General features: G+C 38.9%; 1 protein-coding gene across 1 annotated transcript in view; it reads left to right on the top strand.

Annotated features, from left to right (window-relative positions):
- FBN2 (fibrillin 2) overlaps positions 1-24,646 on the top strand; it is a 234,020-nt gene that overhangs the window by 148,662 nt on the left and 60,712 nt on the right. The window contains exons 20-31 of the mRNA XM_019924346.3: positions 3,965-4,084; positions 9,954-10,091; positions 10,684-10,734; positions 11,554-11,679; positions 14,298-14,525; positions 15,352-15,477; positions 19,877-20,005; positions 20,781-20,906; positions 23,192-23,317; positions 23,756-23,878; positions 24,035-24,160; positions 24,485-24,610. Of these exons, the coding sequence (XP_019779905.1) occupies positions 3,965-4,084; positions 9,954-10,091; positions 10,684-10,734; positions 11,554-11,679; positions 14,298-14,525; positions 15,352-15,477; positions 19,877-20,005; positions 20,781-20,906; positions 23,192-23,317; positions 23,756-23,878; positions 24,035-24,160; positions 24,485-24,610 (1,545 nt within the window). The remainder of the gene's footprint in view (positions 1-3,964; positions 4,085-9,953; positions 10,092-10,683; positions 10,735-11,553; positions 11,680-14,297; positions 14,526-15,351; positions 15,478-19,876; positions 20,006-20,780; positions 20,907-23,191; positions 23,318-23,755; positions 23,879-24,034; positions 24,161-24,484; positions 24,611-24,646) is intronic.

Here is a 24,646-nt window from a genome sequence, read left to right as displayed (position 1 = left end):
TCCCATGACATTCTCAAATCCAATAACTACTTCCGAATAGTAACCTTTTCCAAAAAAAAATTTCATCTTTAGTTATTTGGAGTAGCCCTTTTTTATCTGTTAAAGTATTTGTTTCCTAGTGACTTCATAGCCAAGAAAACTGCAATAGTAATATTATGCAAAAAGATGTTAACATTCTCTTCATCTTATTGTTTAACTTCAAAGCATTCTTATGAACAGAAACAAGTTAGGACTCAAACAAGATGCCAGAACACAAAGGACTTAGCTGAAGTCAATGAAATGCAATCACAAAGTGCAATTCTCAGTTTGGATTGAATTTGAGGGACCACTGAAAAGCAGTAATTAACCTGAAGAAAGAAAAAAAGGGAAGAAAAAAGAAAACCTCGGCATAAAATGCAGTTTTTCTGAACTTAGTTCTGATAATTGTTGAGTTCCCCTCCTATCCACCACCTGTGGCAGGAGCTGTTCAAAGAAAAGCGCACTTTCCATTCCCAGCTAAAGTACTTGAAGATTCATCCTGTCCATAGATGAGCAGAGACGACAGGGGGCACGCTTAAGAATTTTGAATATTTTCACATAATATGTGTTTAGCCTAAGCTTCTTAAATGTATTCAACCAGAGTCTTTATTTTCTAGCACCCACTCCCCTCAACACCTCTTATCCTTCAAAATTGCCATGAGAAACTTTGTAAAAGAAAAAAAATTCTAGCCATATTTCCTCCATGAGTTTTTTGGAGGGTGGGAGAAGGGATTTCAAGAATTGTGTTTCTTTCCATTTTGTTTTTATTCCCGACTTTCTACACTTCCTTCTCACTGCCCTTTATCAGTTTTATCTATTGTCTCTTGGAAGATAAGCTTCTGTTAAATATCAGGAAGCTCTGAAAGCAAGAATAGCTAAGGGTATCATCTTGATTTAACTGGGAAGCTGAAGATTATTAGGACTGGTTTCCCTGTCCATAGCAACAGAACCCTTTGGTGCTCTTGTGAGGGAGACACAACGGGGAACTAAATGGTTGGTGTCTGATTCAGTTTCGTCACTTTGGTTTGCGTACCAAATCATCGATATTTATAGCATATTTCTTCCATTTTAACGAGTAAGATGAAGTTGAAGGGTACTGAGAGGTGAAATACCAAAGGGTAAATAAAAGGGATTCGCCTACTTACGTGAAAAAGTGAAGAGTAGGAGCTAATGGTGTTTAATAGTATGACATTGGATGATTACATAAATATTAAGGCATATTAATACCAAATCAGGTAACAGTGATGGTTAGAAAACATGGTCTTTACTTATTTTGTCCAAAGGATAATTGTTCCTGATAAACCTGAGCCTTTTCTTTAATACGAAATATGTTTTATTATCTGTCGTTTATAAGAAAGAAGTTTATATTATGTAAATAAAAGAGAAATGATAGAGAAATATTTTAGTTCTAGCCTTATGACATTTGTGGAAATAAAATTGATTTATGGTGAGAAATCCAACCAAATAACTGTTATTTCTACACTTTCTTCCCACTATTAAGTTATTTGCATTTTATTAAGTGTTTTGCAAAAAAGAAATAGACCTGCAGACCACGGATATCTTTTTCCCTTGGGTGTCCTCCTTATTTCCAGCCTTGCATTCACACAATAAATTTGTCTGCCTGAAGCAGTTCTCTGCATGCTATTCTTTCTAAACTAATTTCCAAAGACTAGGCAGGGAATTATCAGCCAATTCATTGCCGATTCTAGCTTTCTCTATATATATTTGCTAGATTCACTAATTTTGCTTGTCATTCATGTTTTCAACAGGCTATTTTAAATACGTAATAAATAGCAGTGATCAAGTTTCTTTGATATTTCAAACTGAAGTTACAAAAATTTATTTTACTTTTTTGTTTGAGCTCTGAGAGTCTGTGAAAGTTAAAATTTTTATAGCAAGCACTGTGGTTTAGATTGTGTTTCCAGTGACATAACTAGTTAAATGTAAACCAGATGTGCTTTGAAGTTTATTTCCAGGAATGTACAGTGAACTGTTTCAGTTCCTGGTTCCACGACATTTATAACATAAAAACATTGTATTTAAAGAAAAATTAAACAGTTTATATTTGTAGCTGTCATGGCATGTGTTTATAGTTTTTGAGTTCATAATTGCTTAATATAAAATAGGGATTTTGAAAGTATATGATACTGACATTTTTCTTTTGGGGGAGCTTCTTACAAATAAAATTAGTAGGTAATATATCATCTGTCTTCAGATTAGGTATCTGCTGCTTTTTTGGCTGATTTCTATTTTACATTGTGTTTTTATTGAAAGAATTTTAGTACTCTGGAATAGATGTTTTCATTCCAAATCTGTGCTATATTTATAAAACCTGCTCTTGTATTTTTCTTTTAAGAGGCCTTCTTGCTACAAATGACCTGAAAGAAAGATGCATTTATATTTCTTCACACAATTTCTACTTGAAGAATTCATTTTATACCTGGGTACTTCTTTAGTAGTTTTGAAATAGCAAAGAAGGAACATAACTGTTTTCCGCATGGATTTTTAAATTTGCATTTCAAGTCCATAGACTTGAAAATCAGTGAGCCCTGCCTTTTCAGAACCAGTTTAGTTTGTATTTGACTTGAGATGTTCAAGAGTAAACATTACAATCTTCTAGTTATTTATTTGCATGTTTTCCTTGGTATATATAGTATTCATGTTTAATTCAAAGAGGTGTTTAGAAAAAAATAAGTATTATGGTGAACTCGGAAACTGTAGTGTTCAAAAAAAAAATCTTGAGGTATGTTGACCTGTTTCGGATAGTTAACCAAATACAGAAAGAAATCCATGTCTCTCTTCCTTAAATTGAGTGGTTTAATTTATATTGAAGGTCAGTCTTTGATATTGTTTCTAAACACTTTAGCTAAATCTTGTATTTATTTTTAATTAACTCATGTTAAGCTATTTAACTTTATTGGCTTGACATTTTGCTTAGTCACCACTTGAGAACATAGGCATACTCTAATTCTGACCGTCATACTTCTGACCGTCATACTTCTGACCGTCAACAGGAGTTGTTTAGATTATGGTATATGATTTGATTTAGGACTCAGATCAAATTAATGATGGTAAAGGTCTATTTAAAACAATTAAAAGATTTTTTTCTCTTTTTAATTTTAGCACAATCAGTTGTGCTTTAAAAATGTCTCACACCAGGGGGCTTCCCTGGTGGCGCAGTGGTTGAGAGTCTGCCTGCCGATGCAGGGGACACGGGTTCGTGCCCCGGTCCGGGAAGATCCCACATGCCGCGGAGCGGCTGGACCCGTGAGCCATGGCTGCTGAGCGTGCGCGTCCGGAGCCTGTGCTCCGCAACGGGAGAGGCCACAACAGTGAGAGGCCTGCAAAAATGTCTCACACCAAACATGGAAATGTGAACGGGAAGGTGGATAAGGGCTAGAGGAGAATGCTGTACCCAGTATTAAAGTTTCATCCCTTATTCCCTGATTTGTATCCAGAAATTTGGAATTAAAGCCAGCATTGTGATATGTTGTCTCTACTACAGGCTTTTTAAATTCTTCCAAAACCTCTCGGAGCCACAAATGACAGAAACAGTCACTTTTGTGCACAGCACACATTGCACCCAGGAATATGTTGCTTTCCGTTGAATCAGAATTCAGATTTCCCACAGGAAAATTACATCTCATTATAGGAGAAAATGAATCCAATTTATGTAAAGTTGTAGTGAAACAGTGAAGCTTTAGATGCTAAACCCTTTCAAAATAGGCTGATTCCTATAGTCCTACTGAGTCCCCGGCCGTGCACATGTGTATTCACACAGTAAAATGCACTTCTCCTTTCCCCATTCACTTTATGCCTCATAGAACCATATTAAAATTACAAGAGCCAAGCTTACCAGACATTCTGGCATAGCGTGGCTTGTTGGAGTAATATTTTCCAGAAACACATGGCAGCTCTAACAGAATCTTTTCCTTCTGGATTGTAGATATAAATGAATGTGAAAGCAACCCATGTGTCAATGGGGCCTGCAGGAACAACCTTGGATCTTTCAATTGTGAATGTTCTCCTGGCAGCAAACTCAGCTCTACAGGATTGATCTGTATTGGTAAGATTCATACATGGTGCTGATGTTTCAGTTTCACTACAAAGATAAGCAGAGACCTCAGGACTTCTGTGGATAAAAACAGAACACGATCACAGGAAGCTAATAATTAGGAGTTACTTCAGTTGTTTTCTCTTGTTATCAAGATGGGAGTACAACATGATAGCATAAACTGGACAGGCTCTTATATTTTGTTAGATTCTGGGAAGCGTTCCTTTTTTATAAGTATATATATTATGCTATACATTATAAGCATTTCCATACCACACACATATTTATATTCATTCCCCAGGAATGCCTTAGGCATCAATACAATCAAATCCTTACTGCATACATTTTATAAACAACCTTCAATGGTAAACAGAAATGTGATCGCATTTGGACTCAGTTAACAAGAATTTGAAGAGTTTAAACTTTAAACAAATAGAAAGAATTTATTGTTTTTTTTCATTTCTCCCATCAATCATAAATTTATGAGCTCCAAGGAAGAGAAGATAACTGTTTTCTTGCTTTGGGAAATCTCTAAGAGAGAAAGATTCCAAAACTTCCAAGACATCTTTCAATGTATCTCAAAACATATAAGGTCAGTTTTTGACGATAGGAGATATATAAAATGAAATAGTCTGATCTATCACTATAAGCAACCGTTTAGCATATGTAAGGGAAAAAACGATCCCAGTCATTCTTTCCTGCTTCTAGTGTCTATGGCTACACTGGCTAAGTATACATACTTCATATTATTACCTAGTATCCACCTTTAAAGGGAACTAAATATATATTTCCAAGTAGTTAGGGAGATGTTTCAGTTTTACATAGTGCCAAATAAATTGGCTGTTTTTGTTTGTTATTTATTCAATATCAATTTTCAATTTAGTATTTTCCAAAGACAATAGTATTTTCAGTATTATGTCTGATGCTAGCAATATTTAGCTGGATGCTTAGAGTACCTGTTTGTCACAGGAGGAGAACTGACCAAGTCCAAAGTTTCAATGAAAACCTTCCCTTTGGAAATGCCAACTCTTCATCTCCCAGTGAGGTACAGCTGGTGAAATTTGAGCCTTGCTCAGCTCTCCATACTAGGAAATAGACTGCCATCTGCCTAGGGCATTACTTTTTTTTCTCACAGAATTCCTGGTTTGCGGGGGGGACGTGTGGGTTGGATCTGGTAAGGCAGAAATATTTTTGCTAAGCCACAGTTTCCAACTGAGATAGACTCGTTTTATTATGCGAAGGAAATGAACTCAGCATTAGTCAATTAATGTCTCAGAAAACTAACTCTGTATGCCACTTGGGCATCAAAGATATCTTAGTTTTTGCTTTGTCATAAACATGTCTATGATTTTGGCCTTTACCATTATAGTTATTAATGAAAAGGAACAAAGACTTTCTATTTCCAAGTCATTATGTTGGACACCTAAACACCACCATATTTTTCTCAGCCAACGTGTTACGTGTTTTCATTCATTGTGATCATATTTGAATATCCCAGCCTAAAGCTGCTCAGAAAGAAATTTACTTAATATTTTAAAATTTTAGACATCATTTTTTCTTCTTTTTTTATTAAAAACAGAATTCTAGTTTTAAAAAGGGAGTTAATAGTAAAATATACTTAGGAAATATTATGAATGTACTTTTTAATAGGACTGTCAAATGGCTTTAATCAGTAATTAGCCTGCAAGCTGTTCTTGGTAGGGGCCAAATCTCTAAATTTAGAACTGGATGGATAAAAATTCCCTGATATAATTAAAACTTTAAAATTGTCAGAATGTACATGAATTAGTTAGATACAAAGAATATTTAGGGATTTAGAAGATATTATGCAAACTTCCTAAGTATAAACCAATCTTGAACTGTTCTAGAAACTACTTGAAGAGACTGCTGTATGCTGGTTGAAATGATTAAATATAATAGAACTATAAATTTGGTTAATCTTTCCTGCATTACACTGCTCACATCTGATAGCTCTGCATAATCTAGTCCAATCTCCCTCATCTTTGGCTTGGATCTGCATTCTGGGCATGGACACGACAGGCGCAATGCTCCTCATCTTAGCCTATTAGCAGCGTTTAGCACCGTTCATCACTCATCCCTTCTCAAGAATTTTTTCATTTATGGCCTCCTCTTCTTTTCCTTTCACTTTTCTGGCCTGTTTTCTCAGTTTCCTTTGTTAAATCTTTCATATTCTCCTGTTTTCCAATTTGAAATGTCTCACAGGTCAGTCCTTGGACCTCTTTGCTTCTCTGTCTTACACTCATGCTTAGATGGCCTCTACATTGACTCACATTTCTCTCTCCATCCTTAATCTGTCTGCTAATTTCAGACTTGTATTTCTAATTATCTGCACAGTGTCTCCATTTGGGTGTCTAGTTGACATTTCAGACTTAGCAAATTTCTATCTTTCAGCTTAAATCTGTGTCTCCTAGAATCATTTCTGTCTTTTCAAATGGTAACTCCATTCTTGTAATTGCCAGCCTCTAAAATCCTGGAGTCATCCTTGATGCCTTTCTCTCAAACTGCACATTTAATCCATCAGTAAATCCTATTGATTGTACTTAAAGTTTATCCATATTTCAACCACTTCTCACCACCAAGATCAACAACCCCCAGTCCAAGCCACCATTATTTCTCTTCTTGATTTTTACTGTAGCCTCTAGCTTATCTGCTTTCCCTGCTTTATTTTTTTCAGAGATCTTAACCAACCTCTGACTATATAACTACGTCTATATTGTGACTCTGTGTGTGTGTGTGTGTGTGTGTGTGTGTGTGTATGTGTAGGTATATAGGTACACACACAAAAGAAAAAACAGTCAGGAGATAGAGATGGATTGTATATGTGTGTGTATGGATGGATTTGGGGACTTTTCAGTGTTGATACAATACCAGCCTACAGAAGCAGAGTAAAGCCTCTGAAATCATACAACGCAGGTTTGAATCTTGATGCTGACCCTCTCCTAGCTGGGTGACCTTACTTGGGTAAATTAGTTGACCCCTGTGCCTCAGTTTTCTCATCTGAAAGTTGTTCACACCTTATAGGGTTGTTTTAATGGGTAAATAAACTAATACATAGAAAGCTTTTAACAGTGCTTGTTGCTACCTCAATAAATATTAGCAAATATTATTACAATATATCTTACTTAAAATGACTACAGCCAAGGTGATAAATCAGTAATTAACCCAGTCCTTAAAAGACCATTTCAATACACAGTAGCCTTACACAAGCATCTCAGTTTCCTCTGTGCTATGGAATGTACAGGTTTAAGCCTCTAAAAAACCTGTAATTTGAGACCTGATACAAATGCATTTGAGCAAATCTTTTTCATTTGCATACAGTTTTTATCCAAACTGAATCTCAAAACAGAAAAAAGCAAACGGACCGCCTATTTCTTCCCCACAGCCTTGCCCCATAACTTTTTGTATTCAGTCAAGGACAGAATTGTTTGTTTTGTTTTATCCTCTGACCGAGAGGGCTTGGGTTGTAGGTAATGTCCTCTTACCCACTACCTTGTTCCATAGGGAATCAGATTACAACGTCTCCCTTCATGGGCCTGCCAGTTTCACTGCAATTCCCTTTCTGTGTTTCTGGTTGTTTTTTTGTTTTTTTTTTTGTGGTACGCGGGCCTCTCACTGTTGTGGCCTCTCCCGTTGCGGAGCACAGGCTCTGAACACGCAGGCTCAGCGGCCATGGCTCACGGGCCCAGCCGCTCCGTGGCATGTGGGATCTTCCCGGACCGGGACATGAACCCACCGTGTCCCCTGCATTGGCAGGCGGACTCTCAACCACTGCACCACCAGGGAAGCCCTGTATTTTTTTTTATTGTTGATTTTAGCAGTATAACTTTATTTGACCTTATTATTAGATGAGTTTTAAAGTAAATACTGTAGTTTACATTTAGGTCTGTGATGCATTTTGAGTTAATTTTTGTGAAGGGTGTAATGTCTATGTTTATATTAATTTATTATGACCTTAAGTTTGCTAATGACTTGGATACAACACCAAGAGCATGAGTCATGAAAGAAGTAATTAATAAATCAGGCTTCATTAAAATTAAAAACTTCTGCTCTGCAAAAGATATGGTCAAGAGAATAAGAAGCCAAGCCACAAACTGGAAGAAAATATTTGCAAAAGACATATCCGATAAAAAGACTGTTATCTGAAATATAAAGAGCTCTTAAAACTCAACAATAAGAAAACTAACAACCTAATTAGAAAATAAGCTAAAGATCTTAACAGATACTTCACCAAAGAAGATATACAGATGGCAAATAAGCATATGAAAAAATGCCCACATAATATTTCATTAGCGAAATGCAAGTTAAAACAATGAGACACCACTGCACACCTACTAGAATGGTGAAAATCCAAAACACTGAGAACATCAAATGCTGACAAGGATGTAGAACAACAATAACTTATTCATTGTTGGTGGGAATGCAAAATGGTACAGCCACATTGGAGACAGTTTGGATGTTTCTTATAAAACTAAACATACTCTTACCATACACTCCAGCAATTGCACTCATTCGTATTTATTCAAATCACCTGAAATTTATGTCCACCCAAAAACCTGTACACGATATTCATAGCAGTATAGAGTCATTGACTGTAAAAAACGTACCACTCTGATGTGGGATATTGATAGTGGGGAAGGCTGTGTGTGTGAGGGGGCAGGGAGTATATGGGAACTCTGTACTTTATGCTCAGTTTTGCTGTGAACCTAAGACTGCTCTAAAAATTAAAGTCTATTTTAAAAAATGAAAAAAAAAATACTGTAGGAATAGCCTTTTTCTTTATTGTTTTCCAAGACTGTGACCACACTACGCTATTAAGCTTTATTAAATTGTTTTACATATCATCTGAAGAGGGATCACCTCAGGAGCTTGTCAAATGCAGACTCCTGGGCCACACACCTGGAAACTTATGAGTCTGCATTTTAACAAGAAGCTTGGTAATGTTATGCACAGTAAACTGAGAGCCACAGTACTGCAAGGAAAACTTCACATATGATTTATTTTACCCAGTTAATATTTGCCATGTCAACTTTGGATTCCTTTTCTCTGCTTCAAAATTGGCTTTTTAATGGGCATTTAAGGAAGAACTTAAATCTGATGTAGAAACATAGTATAAAAAGTTAGGAGTAGTTGCCTCTGGATGGTTAGATTACAGGTGATTTTTATATTTTCTCTGCTATTTCTTCAAGTAGTTTATCATAAACGTGTTACGTTTTGAACTAGAGATAAGGCTATACATATGTATTATAGAAAGATGCCTGAAAGAAAATACATCAAATATTAGCCTTGGTGTGTCTTAATGGTGGTTTTATGAGTGATGTTTATTTTTTTTATCTTTAAGATTTCTTTTATTCAAATTATTCATCAAATAATTATCTTCGGTTGGAGAGACACTGGCTTCTCTCCAACAGAACGGAAATTGTGTGTGGTTTATTTGGTGGGGAATTAGGAGAGAAGGAGATTATTTGGAGAATGTTATTTGATAAAATCTTAAATATCAAAATATCTGCCATAAAGAATAAGTCTTATGAATATTTTTCATACAAGTAATGATCTTATAACAGTAATGCCCTGTATTTGCAAATCCCAGTACGAAATCGTGGGCAGTAGCAGCTGCTCCTGGAATACCCATAGATATAATTGTATTAATTATCATATCGTGTGAAATATATACAGTACCATATTTAATTTTCATGTATGTAATATGCTATATTTAAATGCATGTATGTGTAAATGTCTATAAAAAAGTTTTTTAAATAAGGTTTTGTTTTTTAATACTATTAAATAATGCCTTTGGTGTATAGAACTGAGTTCTGTTTTCTTCAGAGATGAGAGCTCCCCACTATTTCCTATTCCTTTTCAGACAGCCTGAAAGGGACGTGTTGGCTCAACATCCAGGACAACCGCTGTGAGGTGAACATTAACGGAGCCACTCTGAAATCCGAATGCTGCGCCACCCTCGGGGCTGCCTGGGGGAGCCCCTGTGAGCGGTGTGAACTAGGTAGGAGCCTGGCCAGCGGGCTTCTGGGCTTCGCATCGGAAAGCTTCTTCCTCAATAGGCATCTCTTTCTCTGTATATTTCCACCATGAGGCAGACCATAAGATCATTACCCTCCCCAACATGTTGTCTTTTCTGGTAAAATGTATTCATTTCTTGAAATATGTATTTGGTTTATCCTTTTACTATAAGCAGACCTTCTGAATAGTTTGGATAAGGAAGGGAATCAACTAGAATTTAGCTACTGGGTGACTATCAGTATCCTCCAATATTCTTATTTGCATGTGTCCCGGTAGAGCATGATGTCTCTTTTCTCTAAATCTTTTGTTTACTTGTGATTTGGTTGACAGTGTGAAAGCAAAAGGAAATTGTAGGAAAAATTATGAGAATCTCAATATGGGTCAATACCAATGGAGTTACCACAGCATGTCATGTGCTCCACTGAATTGAACAGAGGGCAGCTGGAGTCCTTTGCCTCTAAAGCCCAGATTGTGGTTTTTATTTAGTTCAATTTAGATTCCATTATACTGTTTCTTGAGCTTAAGACAGTTGTGTTTTTTGTAATGAAGTAAAAATGTGTCCTTTGTTCTCACAGATACAGCTTGCCCAAGAGGGTTTGCCAGGATTAAAGGTGTTACTTGTGAAGGTGGGTGCATTCTTGAATGACATTGTTAAGTCTTTAGAGCAGTATTTAAAATTAACATTCACTGGGGCTTCCCTGGTGGCACAGAGGTTGAGAATCTTCCTGCTAATGCAGGGGACACGGGTTCGAGCCCTGGTCTGGGAAGATCGCACATGCCGCGGAGTGACTAGACCCGTGAGCCACAACTGCTGAGCCTGCGTGTCTGGAGCCTGTGCTCTGCAACAAGAGAGGCCGCGATAGTGAGAGGCCCGCACACCGCGATGAAGAGTGGCCCCCGCTTGCCACAACTAGAGAAAGCCCTCGCACAGAAACAAAGACCCAACACAGCCAAAAAAATAAATAAATAAACAAATGTGGGGTTTAAAAAAAAAAAGAATTTAAAATTAATAAAAAAAAATTAACATTCACTCTCACACTTTGGAGATATTTATCACTTTCAAAAACCTTGGAATTTCAATAAAAATACTAGATGTAGTCAACAAATGTTTTAGAATAATATTCTTAGGAAACAGCTTAGAATTTCCCATTTCTCCTCTTTATGCTGTTGGATGAATTTTTGTGAGGACATCACTAGCCTTTAAGGCACAGAACAGCTGGCAAAGGTGTATGTCTGGGATGTGTTTTATGGACGGGCAAGACTGTGGTAGTTTTCACAGCTGGTACCCAGGAAACCCGGTGGCTTCGTTGTGGAATATTTCTGCTTAACTCAAGTAATAATCCACATTGTATTGCAGAATGAATATGCTATACAGGAAGTAAGACTACACCTGCTTTTTCTACTTGTAACATCTTTTTCTCTCTGCTTGCTTCATTTCCCTGCAGACGTTAATGAGTGTGAGGTGTTTCCTGGTGTTTGCCCAAATGGACGCTGTGTTAACAGCAAAGGATCTTTTCATTGTGAGTGCCCTGAAGGCCTTACGTTGGATGGAACTGGCCGTGTGTGTTTGGGTAAGTCCATGCTGTCTTGTGTTTTATGCATGAAACCAAGCATGAATTTTCTTATTTTTTTGGAGAGTGGCCTGACCAAAACTATTTGGTCTATAGCTGGAAAACTTGCTTTAAGTGAGATATTTGGGGGAAACTCACCAGAGGATATTTTTCAAGTGAATGAATTTAAATGAAATGGTTTCTGTATAATACAGAAAGTTAGTATACTCTCAAATTTATCTCAAAAATTCATCTTCCCCGACTGAAACTCTGTACCTATTAAACACTAACACCCCTTATCCCTCTCCCAGCCCCTGGCATCCATGCTTCTACTTTCTGTCTCTATGAATTTGACTACTCTAAGTGCCTCATAGGAAAGGAATCATACGATATTTGTCCTCCTGTGACTGGCTTGTTTCATTTAGTGTGGTGTCTTAAAGGTTCATCCATGTTGTAGCATGTATCAGTATTTCTCTCCTTCCTCAGGCTGAGTGGTGTTCCATTGTATATATGTACCACATTTTATTTGTCTACTCATCTGTCGATGGATGCTTGGGTTTCAGCTGTTGTGAATAATGCTTCTATGAGCGTGGGCCGTACAAATATATTTTTGAGTCCCAACTTTCACACACACACACAAATTATAAGTTCTTTAATCAGATATTTTAGACTGTTTAGTCTTTCACACTGAGTCAGTGGAAGAAGAGAACTATGTATATTTTGAACATAGAAAAAAATGGGAGACTCGCGTTTGAAGTTTAACATTTACCAGCCCATTGCAGCTATGCTCCTTGACAAGACAGGGGGGAAAGTCATGGCAAAGTTTGGATGTGGCTTCTGTGTGAAAACATTGACTGATCCTACCTCTTCCTTTACCATCTTCAGAATTTAAATTTTCTTAATGCTTTATTTTCTAAAGATTTTAAATAAGGAAGCTCTTTCTGTCAGCATTGTATTATAGAAATGCCTAGCTGACTTTATTTTTTATCAGCGTTATTCTTGACTAAACTTAAGTTTCATGATTGAAAGAGAAACTTCTATTGATTCTGTGTTGTCTCCGAACAATTTTTTATTTACTTAAGGGATTTTTTCCCAATATCTTATGAAACAGTAAGTTTTTAGTTTGTAAAATAACTTTACATAGGCTTGTATTTGAAATTTAAGCTTGTAGACAAAGTGTGAGCAATGGTAGTATTATATTCCAAGATCTTCAAGGTATTTAAATAGGTATTCTAAAATTATATATTAACTAAGTATTCAAAAAATTATATATTAAAAATTATTCCAAAACTCTATAATAAATATTTTTAAACTATTCTATTCAAAGATCTTTAAAGTATTTTAAAAACAGGGATTTTTAAAATTAGTAGTAGGAAAAAAGTTTGCAACAGCATACAGTTTAGTTATTATAATTAACACAAATTTTATTTTAAACTAAGTTTTGACAGCATATTTAAATTTGGATACAAAGTATGACTGTAAAATCATTTGGAAAAAAAATCATATGGAATTGTTTAGAAATTATAATATCCAAAGTCCAATTATAAAGAAAACTTCTTTTTGGAGTTTTATTCTTAAATTATCTCCAAAGTTTAGAAAAATGTAAAGTATCTTTTGAAGATGACAAAGTAATAGTATCAGTATGGTCCAATAACTAATGAAATCAAATTGCCTTCAGTAACTAAATGATGCTATATATGAATTTATATCATTGATTTTAAATTATCACTCAGCAAAATAAATTCTCAGTAATATCACTCAAAATCATGCCTTTGTAATATTCTAAGAGGATATATCGGATTCTTCATCCTTGTACTTCTGTTAAATGCTTCTTTTTTTAACATCTTTATCGTTAAATGCTTTTTGTCACTACTTAGATTTTGCTACAATAACTTACCATGGCTGTGAATGTGAGAAGGTTTCAAGAGATTGGCATATGAAAATGGAAAATATTCTGAGAACAAAAGAGATAAACTGCTCTGATAGAAGTTGATCTAAATCAAACTCAGATGCTTACAGGGGCCAAGAAGTTAACATAAATGAGTGAGGTGGTAATAAGGAGTAGTGAAGACTGCAACAAACTGTAAAGCACATGTACTATCCAAAGGTTTCCAAAATTAATATTAAAATCAAAACATTCACAGGCCATATGTTGACAGTGTTTTGATTCCTGATGTAAATATTGATATGAAACTCAGTAGTAAAGGCACAGGATTACTCTACCAGGCTCTTATAACTTTTAACATATGTAATTCAAATGCTTTTTTCCCCCCACTAATCACAGAATTGCTCATATTTCAGTGGCCCTAAAATATGCTAAAGTTATTTGTTCTTTCTGATGTCAGTGATACAAAAAAAGGATCATAGCTGATGATAAGAAGGAATCTTATCCCAAGGGAACCTTTTCTTCCTGAAGGTGTCAGGTGAGAATTAGGTAACACTGAAGGAGAACCCACCTGTTCTCTCTTTAAATGACTGTCATTATGGTATCCATTTCAGGAGGTCAGGGACTCTGTCTCCTGCTCATTAGTGTGTCTCCAGGGCCTGGCCTTATCCCAGGGCCTAAGCAGGTATTTGGTATGTGAATGTTCAGTGCATCTGACAGCTTAATCTCAAACTGTGGTTCCCTCTCCCTGTAGATATCCGCATGGAGCAGTGTTACTTGAAGTGGGATGAGGATGAATGCGTCCGTCCTGTTCCTGGGAAGTTCCGCATGGATGCCTGCTGCTGTGCAGTCGGGGCGGCTTGGGGCACTGAGTGTGAGGAGTGCCCCAAACCTGGCACCACGGAGTACGAGACCCTGTGCCCCCGGGGGCCTGGCTTTGCTAACAGAGGGGACGTCCTTACTGGGAGGCCATTTTACAAAGGTAACCGTCAGCAGCGCATTTGGTCTCTCTGCACTAAAGCTCACCTTCCGCATTCTCTGAAGATTGATTTTGCCTTAAACATTTGATTTCCCACTTTATTTTCTTTGTTAAACAAAACATGCAACCAGCCTTATGGCCCAGGAGTATAAATCACCTGTACAAGTTGGTGTTGAAGTGAAGATACTAAAAAAGACAGCTAATCTCACTTTTCTTACAGCCTTCTACTGTACTGCTGCTTTCCTCAGCACAGCCTGATGAGATGCAGCCCTGATGTTGCAAAAAGTTCTCTATCTCCCCTAAACTTTACAAAACAAATAGAAATAAAAGGATCAGAACTGTTCAGTAAAAATACAGAATCTTTTTCACAGTTGACACTTCCTGTGTGGCATCAATGTAATCATTGAAAAATTTGATATCCCCCATTTTTACTTGAGTACATTCTTTTCCATCATGTTAGATTTTTAACTTAAAATGATGGACCTACCCTTTTATTTTTTAACATCTTTATTGGAGTATAATTGCTTGACAATGGTGTGTTAGTTTCTGCTGTATAACAAAGTGAATCAGCTATACGTATACATATATCCCCATATCCCCTCCCTCTTGAGCCTCCCTCCCACCCTCCCTATCCCACCCCTCTAGGTGGTCACAAAGCACCGAGCTGGTCTCCCTGTGCTATGCAGCTGCTTCCCACTAGCTATCTGTTTTACATTTGGTAGTGTATATATGTCCATGCCATGCTCTCACTTCATCCCAGCTTAAGGATAAGCTGGACCTACTCTTTTATATCAACTGGCTCTACATTCCAGCTCTGTTCTGCCTGTAGATATCAATGAATGCAAAGCATTCCCTGGGATGTGCACGTATGGAAAGTGCAGGAATACAATTGGAAGTTTCAAGTGCCGTTGCAATAGTGGCTTTGCTTTAGACTTGGAGGAAAGAAACTGCACAGGTGAGACTATTCTTCTGTTGTACTGGGTAAACCTTGGCTCTCTTTCTTTTGCTATTGGGAAGTACTGCCTTTAAAAGCCCATCTTCTCACTAGGAACATGTACATTGTTCTTTTTATTTCCTTTTCCTGATGCCTAAACCACTTCTCCAGCAAACTTGTGAGAGAGCTGCAAAAGAGCATGAAAATAATATCTGTGCTACCTACAAGAACAGTATAACAATAGGATTTTCAGAATATATGAGTACTAAAGAATATAGCCATTAAATCAACACTTGTATAAACTTGACATTCTGTTACAAATTTTAAGGTTTGTAATAGAGAAGTTGTAACTTATTTTCCTCGTCTGTGGGCAGTTTTCTTAATATTATGCTTCAGTCACAGTCCATATCCATACCCTTATCCTTCTCTCTAAGAAAATACACAAAATTCCAAGTTTTTCTATTAGGTAATAGAACAAATTATTCCAAACACTTGAAGTATGTCTCCAAGGTCTTGTTTTCAGAACTCTCGTTTTACATATTCTCTTTGGAATTTTCCCTTTTCTCCTGCCCCCACTACGCGTTCCTGTTCCTGATCTCCATTGAAGTGTCTCTCTTGACTTCTTCCTAGCTTCGTACTCCATAGGATCCTAGTGATTCACTCCTGGCCCTCCCCAGCCTAGACTATCCCCTGAGCATTTCACAACTATCCATCTGGTCTTGTGGAGTTCTGCCGTCTTGTCTTTCTGCCGTGCCTTCCATGCCGATCCCCGACTCCTAACCCCCTCACCACTGTTTTCTCCACTCGGGGCTGCTGAACTTGGTGGGGAGAGCCTGAGAAAAGGTGACCGAGGTCCCTGCATTTGCCCCCAACCAGGGTATCGCTGCTGCTGAGCGATACTTGTATTCACCTCTTTACGTCCCTTAATAAATTTCTCTTAGCGGCACTTCTAAACCTCTTCTGGCTTACACACCCTCTCGTATCGCTATTCATTCCTTTTCTTCTTTATTGAAGTCAAACCTGATTGCCAGGACCCTTCTCACACACCCTCTTCTCTGGTATAAAATGTCCTTTTCCAGCCCTACTCTCTCCTCCATTTCCAGAGAAGGAAATGTGATGTTCTTCTGCAATTTTCCAGCGAAACTCTCTGCTTTCACTCTCCTTCCCTCTTTCTTCTCCAGGCCCTTCTTAGCGGAGTTCACTCCTCTCTCTCTGGCATCTCCCCCTCTTTACTGGTTTCTTTCCCTAGACCTGTAAACAAGTGCAGAGCGTCTCCTCAGCCCTCCTTTTCCCTCAAGCTACCATGCTCTTTTCCTACTTTCACCTCTCATTCCTCTCTTTTAAGTAACCATTTGCTTTGTAGCCCCTGAATGCTGACCTCCCTCCTTCAGGCACATATATATATACTCTTAAAAAACACCTTTGCCAAGTTCAAAAAAATCTTTCTCTCAGTGCATATTCTCCTTGACCTCTGGCCAACCCCCTCCTTGATTTTCTTCTCTCTTAGCTTCCATGGTATTTCCCGTCTGAGTTGTCCTATCATGACTATGATGTTCCATCTCTAATCTTCCCAGATTCTTCTTGTCTTTGGCATTTTCCATCCCTTGGGCATTTTCCAAAATCCTCTGCTTTCTCAACATTCTGCCTCTCAGAATTGCATCTACCATCACGCCTTTTTGGATAGCCTCTGTTGAGCTGACTCCTAGGTGCCATCTCTAGCTCTCTAGTCCTCCTGAGTTCCACTCCTGCATTTCTAACTTCCATCTGGACAGTTACTCTTTGTTTTCGTCTCCCTTTGTCCCACCCCCCTTCCTCTGCCTAGGGACTTCCTTGGATATATTAATAGTATCATTTCACTCAGGATTGAAGCCTCAGACTTAATTTTGACACCTCCCTCTCCCAATAGAAAAGTGAAAAAGTTATGTATATTCTTCCATCAAAATGGTTATTTCAAGTACTTGTACTATTTCTTCTACACTATTGCTGCTGTAGGTTCAGCTCCTCAGGAAACAGATTGAGCAGAGATTAGCAGGCACGAAGGTTATTAAGGATTGGTCTTGGGAGGGGGGGAAAGGAAGCAGAAGTGGGCTGTGATGCAGTCCCAATGTGGTCCTCAGCCCACCTGCCCCGGGAGCTCTGCATCTGGGAAGCACATCACAGTTGTCTTGATTAGGGCGGAGGGGCTAGGTGTTTATGTACCTGCATGATGAATCTTTGCATACATCTGCCCCAAGAAGGGGTGTGACTGTGAGGAAGGTCCGCTTAGCTGAGGTGCTTCCTGAAGACAGTTCTCACCTCAGGACTTTCTGCCAGCTGCAGTCCCGACAGCTGAGGGCAAGGACGCGTGAGTCCTTCCTTCTTGAAGGGGGACCTGGGCAGCACATCGCAGTCTCTACTACACTGCAGATTCCTCCAGCGTCTCCCACCCCAGTAAGTTTCCAATTAGATCCTTCATTTTCACAACCACCAGGTTTTTCATCCTAAAGCAGGGCTTGGATTGTATAACTTCCCGCAAAACAACTTCTATTGACTTAGATGATCCTAGACGTAGATAAAGAAGCTTTTCCAGTTCTGACTGCCCTGTTTTTGGTGTGAAATTAGCCAAGTCACTTAATGGCTCTGAAACTCAACTCGTTTATACTGTATAAGAGAAGTTTGTTGACAGCACTGCGGTGTTGTGGGATGCAATGTGAAAGGACAGTGGGACACGGTTGGCTGCCCTTCTTCACAGCATGTAAGGCCCATCTTCTGCTCCCCACGCTGGCGCCCTCAGTAACCGTACCTATCTTACCTGTACTTGCACCCATTATCAGCCTCTCTATGACTTGATGTTCTCTGAAATGCATTAGTTTTCTTCATCTGTGCATTTTATCTCTTGCCCTTCTATTTATTCTACATCTTTAAAGTTAGAATTTCTATGCCATCTTCCAGGATCAGTTCAAGCCACTTCCTCCAAAATGCTAATTCTTAACAGCGAATAGCTTTCATATATACTGCCCTCTTTATGAGACAAGAACTGTTCTCAGCACTTCAGAAACATTGGTTCGCTTACTCCTATGAGGCAGGTGCTACTACATGCCCCATTTTACAGATAAAGAAACTAAGGCACAGAGAAATTAAGTGACTTTCCCAAGCCCCTACACCCAGAAGATGACAGAAGTGGGATTTGTGCCCAGTCATCTGGTTCCAGAGTTCATAATCTACACTATGCAGCTCCCACCACATCACATCAGCCAAAATCTGTCCCTCCTCTGCCATTGAACTTATTCTGTGTTCTTCATATGGCTCTCATCACCAGTTCCTAGATACTGATAGATAAAAATTAAGAGAATTAGTGTGCATATTATTACCTGCTTAATTGAATCAATCAATTTTGTTAAGACTTTTGTTTAAAAGAAAGTACCTGCATTTTTTCAGTATGTCCTGCAATTGGGAAAAATCAATAGAAAGAAAACAAAAGCTGGGAGAAAGCAGGGGCTGAGACTACCCTCCCTACCCCCCGCAAGAGAATGTGTGCAAATTAGCCATTTATAAATCCTGTGATAGAAAAACTTAAAAATTTAAATTCACAAGAATAAACAGATGCTGGCAAAAACATTTTTCCCACTCTGACAAAAATATTTAAGCAAGTCATGTTTTCTTAAACTTATTTTACAGACATACTGCTCTATTGAAAATCTTGATTTCAGGAATGGGAGATTTCTCAGAGAATCTTATTTTTGAGAGTCTAAGTGCTGCTATTAAAGATTCTTATTTACTGTAGTATGTAAAAATTGACAAACGCAAAAGCCCATCATTATCGTTTGTTTTTAATTTTAAAATTAAATCAGTAGGCTCTTCCGTCTGAATATGACGCAGAAACACAGTTGGGGCATATTCCACGGCCCTGCCATATAGGCGCGTTCTCCGGCTCAGGGTTCAGTGGTCGCATCTGCCTCTGAGGCTGTCTCTGTGGCCGGCTAGCCACCCCTGCTCAGAGGCAGCAGCCCTCTCACGCCCGCACCAGGGGCGGACGTGGGCTAATGCAGCAGAACCAGCGTGGGCTTTGCGTTTTGCATGGGACTCCATCCATATGGCCACTGCTTCCTCGTTTGCCACCTGCCTTGGTCGGCTCATATCCCAGTTGCTTGGTTCATCCTTCTGTTATCATTTCTAAGCCACAAAGAGAAATCCACAATTCCAGAATTCTTAAGGACAAAAAGGGCCCCCCTGCCCATTGGCTGTGACAGTTTTGGCAGTTGGGGAAAGGAATATGCCTGCAGCCCTGTCCCCCTCGAGGTGACCTCCTGAAAACACATCCTTCTACGCCTCGCCCCTGCTTCCTCCAGCACTTTTGCTCGGAAGGCCAAACCTCTCTGTTTGTTAACACCTTCTCATCTCACTCTGGTTTTCTGAATTTCTTTTAAACCCTGTGAACTAGACATTGACGAGTGCAGGATTTCTCCTGACCTCTGTGGGAGTGGGATCTGTGTCAACACGCCGGGCAGCTTTGAGTGTGAGTGCTTCGAAGGCTACGAGAGCGGGTTCATGATGATGAAGAACTGCATGGGTAAGCTGCTCGGGTCTGCAAACCGGTGTAGCACAGACTCCTTAGTGCGACCTTGGCCTGTCTCAGAGCTGTGAACAGCATGCTTGGCAAGGAGCTGTGGTGAGAGAGAGAACAGATCTAAGTGTCAGACAGGATATCCGCTCCTCGATAGCTCTTGGGGAGCCCCAGGCCCTCGGTGCCTTAATGGCAGTGAGATATTGAGACTGGGTTCTGCTTATTTATAGAATCTGAAGTCACCACAGACTAACTGCTGAGGAGGGAGTCACTGAAAATGTATGGTAGTGGGTGGTGACCCCCAAATTTATATTGTCATGCGAATCCCATGTCCTTTTTCTTACTTGGGTGTTATTACAAACACTCTTGGCATTGCCCACCTTTTAGCCCATCGTTTGATTTTTAGCAACTTATAGGACTCAGCTCATGGGATACAGAAAGTGATCAGTCTAAGAGTTTTCTTTCACTTTGATTAGAGATAGAGACATATGGTGTCTGGAGTTTAGAGTGATATAAAGCGAATATTGTTTATTTTTACCTCTCATGAGCCTGCTCATTTCATACAAGTAAAAGCCTTGATAGCTCACTATCTTTTCAGAGTAGAACTTTAACCTTTTATCTACTGATCATAAAGTGAGGAGAGCGTTATCCCATCTCTTACTAACCCATGTCTCATGTTTGAGTCACAATGACCTCAGATAATGAATCTTTCTCCCATGCTGTGTGCGTGAACGTTTTTTCCTCAGAGTTCTTTAATGGCTCTCACGTTTTTACCTTTCAGACATTGACGAATGTGAACGTAACCCTCTCCTTTGTAGGGGTGGCACCTGTGTGAACACTGAGGGCAGCTTTCAGTGTGACTGCCCACTGGGACATGAGCTGTCACCGTCACGTGAGGACTGTGTGGGTGAGTTTGTCTCCTCAGCACATAAAACCCTCCCAGTTCAACTGGTAAATATCATAAAGCTCAGAGGTCGTTCTCATGAACTGGTTGGTTTGGGCCTGTGAAATCTAACAGATTAACATTTGGGAATTCAGAGTCTGTACATTTGGATTCAGGCTGTGTCTTTAGAAGATGCTTACCCCAGTTCCCCTCGTTTTCGTTACAAGTGCACTGGAAAGGACCCTGTGGGAGGGACCCTGTGTCAGGCCTTGTAGTTCCCTCCTCCGGGTCGGCTGGGATGGGACAGCTGCTCCCCTTGGAAGGGCTGCTCCCTGATAGTTTGCCTGTGTGCACACCTGTGCACAAGGATCCACTCGGTGCCCCATGTCAGTCATCACAGGGTCTGCTCACCTGTGTGTGAGCTCACGCTCCAACCCCCTCCTCACAGAAGCACTGAAGCCTCTTTACCGGCCCTGAGCTCGGGGATGGGGGGTGGAGGATGTAGGTGCGACCACGGCTGGTCTTGAAGAAGCGTTCCATAGGCTTTAAAGCTTTGATTTAGCCAGGAAATGTTTTCCTCACAGTAAGTCTTTCTTGAAAGTGTAAGCAAATAAAACAGTTTAAAATAGACAGATCCCGCACCCCCAAATAAAAACATAGCTTGAGCACACCTCCCGACTACTCATGTATTTATTTATAACCCATATTTATATCGCTATGCTAATGATTAGGTGAATCTTAAATCATAGACCATTTTATTTATTTTTTAAATTTTTTTATTCAATGAAAGATTCTTTAAATTCTATCGTGCTTTACAATTCTCAGAAGTTTTGCATTCGTGTTTTTGTATAATCCCATAATAACCCTTTTTTTTTTTTAACCCCTACCCCTATCTTGCCCCTCCACCGTTTCCTCTCCCCACTGGTAACCACTAGTTTGTTCTTTGTATCTGTGAGTCTGCTTCTTTTTTCGAACAGACATTTTAAAAGGTGAAAGTTTTAAATATTTTTAATTCCACTTTAATAGTTCAAAAAGCTTTTTCACACAGATAATTACAGAATATTTATTCATGGTTGTGATACCAGTGATCCAGAATCTGTTTCTAAGTTCAGTTTATTTTGCTAATTAACTTTCATGGTTTTTTTTTTTTTTTTTTTTTTTTTTTTGCGGTATGCGGGCCTCTCACTTCTGTGGCCTCTCCCGTTGCGGAGCACAGGCTCCGGACGCGCAGGCTCAGCGGCCATGGCTCACGGGCCCAGCCGCTCCGTGGCATGTGGGATCTTCCCGGACCGGGGCACGAACCCGTGTCCCCTGCATCGACAGGAGGACTCTCAACCACTGTGCCACCAGGGAAGCCCTTCATGGGTTTTATAGCTGAAAAAAAAAGTTCCCCTCAATGATATAATGTCCATTATAAAATATGTATTTTTGCATGTTCAATGAAATAAATATTTCATGATTATAAACATAAATCTGCCACATTGTCTTCTTAGTAATTTTGAGAATTTGGGGTGAATTTCTTGTTATATCTGATTTTTACCTTAGATTGTGTTTGACGGGTAATTTGTGTGAGGAAGTGTCACTCTACCATTTTCTTGCTCTTCTCTTTTTGCATTATTAGTACTAGTTTCTTCCACAGATCTTTGCAGGCGTTTTCTTTAAGGCATCTGCCCATCTTATAAGGGTTAGTTTACTTAAAAACAGGCAATATAATCTGTAATCCACCTATCCAGGCCCTGTAAACACAATGCCATGAAAAGTTAAAAACTGAGGGCCCTATTTTCAGCCCCTCTGTTTTTGGAACCAGCTGTCTTCCCTCAGGAACCTTCATGTTATTTAGACAACACGTAACCATCCAGTTAAGACCAGCTGAGGGTGCCAGTGTAAATTCATAGATTAAGTATTAACAAGCTTTATTTCTGGCATGTGCTAGGTGGATGTGGTCTAATGTGGTACTCACTAGCCACACGTGGCTATTTAAATTTTATCAAAATTAAATAACGTTAAAAATTCAGTTCCTTAGTCACAGTATCCATGTTTCAAGCACTCAGTAACAGCTACATATTGGACAGCACAGATATGTAACAGTTCCATCAATGTGAAAAGTTCCACTGGAGAGCACTGTTGCAGATAGAACTAAGAGAAATATAGATTCTGGCGTTTTCTTTGAATTGCTGCAAGAGACCATCTTACTTCCCCCTGAAGTAAATAAAGCCCTTTGGAGACCATTGCTCTGATGCTGCATGTTCTTGATACTTTAAGTGGTGGTGTGATTTCATAAAACATTAACTCTGTGTATCTTTTTATAGATATTAATGAATGCTCCCTGAGTGACAATCTCTGTAGAAATGGAAAATGTGTAAACATGATTGGAACTTATCAGTGCTCCTGCAATGCTGGGTACCAGGCCACGCCAGACCGGCAGGGCTGTACAGGTAAGAGTAGACCAGGCAGGTCTGGAAGTTGTATTTCTCAAGTCAGTCGAGGAATGCTTCTGGCACGGAATATATAGTGACGCCGATGGGAGTCCTTTGTCCTAAAAACAAATCTAAGAATGGGGGCAGATGCCATTGGTGGTTTTGCAGAGGAACCTTTGGTTTTATAATAAGAAACATCCTATATTTCTCTATATATTTCATCCTATATGGTATATTTGAGTTCTTTAATCTTAGGTTACAGGAGCTGAATGTCAAATGAAATGCTGTCTAAAAGGAAGTGAGAGGAACTAAGAAAGGCTAATGTTACAATGATCAATCAACATGAAAAATCCAAAGTCACTGGAGCATTGTCTGTTTAAGAAGAAGTAGAAAAACTCTCTTTTTTTTTTTAAGGCAGTATCTCTGACAAGTAACGTGGTGGCAATGTTTTTACAGATATTGACGAATGTATGATAATGAACGGAGGCTGTGACACCCAGTGCACTAATGCAGAAGGAAGCTATGAATGTAGCTGCAGTGAAGGTTATGCCCTGATGCCAGATGGGAGGTCGTGTGCAGGTACAGGAAGGAAAATACACAGACTTTGTACACCTGGTTAATCTTATCTTACAAATCTGGCTCCACATATTTTGTGTGGAACTGGATGGAAAAAAATGCATGAGCTTAATAAAAGTCATCCTTGTTTTTCATTTGATTTTGATTTTGTATCATCAGATATTGATGAATGTGAAAATAATCCTGATATCTGTGATGGTGGGCAGTGTACCAACATTCCTGGAGAGTATCGCTGTCTGTGTTATGATGGCTTCATGGCTTCAATGGACATGAAAACATGCATTGGTGGGTACCATAAGAACAGGATAAATATTTATGTACAGTGTGCACACACACACACACGCGCGCACCTAAGAAGAAAAGGCTTTTTTGGTTATTTTTAAAATTCAAACCATTGTATTAGAAGATGTGAAAGCCAAAAAGGAAGAATTATTTGAAAAAAAAATCCTTAAAGACAATATATTTATCTGTAATACTGTGTCCTGCAAATACATTATATTTTAAACGTTATTTGTGTATCTCATTAGTATGCTATTCAGTTTAAAAGATAGCTTTTGAATTACTAGAATAAACAAGTATTAACCAAGGTGTGGAAAATCAATTTCCTAGACGTGAATGAATGTGACTTAAATTCAAACATCTGCATGTTTGGGGAATGTGAGAACACCAAGGGATCCTTCATTTGCCACTGTCAGCTGGGATATTCAGTAAAGAAGGGGACCACGGGATGCACAGGTAGGTCTCAAGCTTGTATCCCCTGTGTTTCAGCTT

Source organism: Tursiops truncatus, chromosome 3, assembly GCF_011762595.2.
Source record: "Tursiops truncatus isolate mTurTru1 chromosome 3, mTurTru1.mat.Y, whole genome shotgun sequence".
NCBI lineage: Eukaryota > Metazoa > Chordata > Mammalia > Artiodactyla > Delphinidae > Tursiops > Tursiops truncatus.
This window is presented reverse-complemented; position numbering and strand designations above follow the sequence as displayed.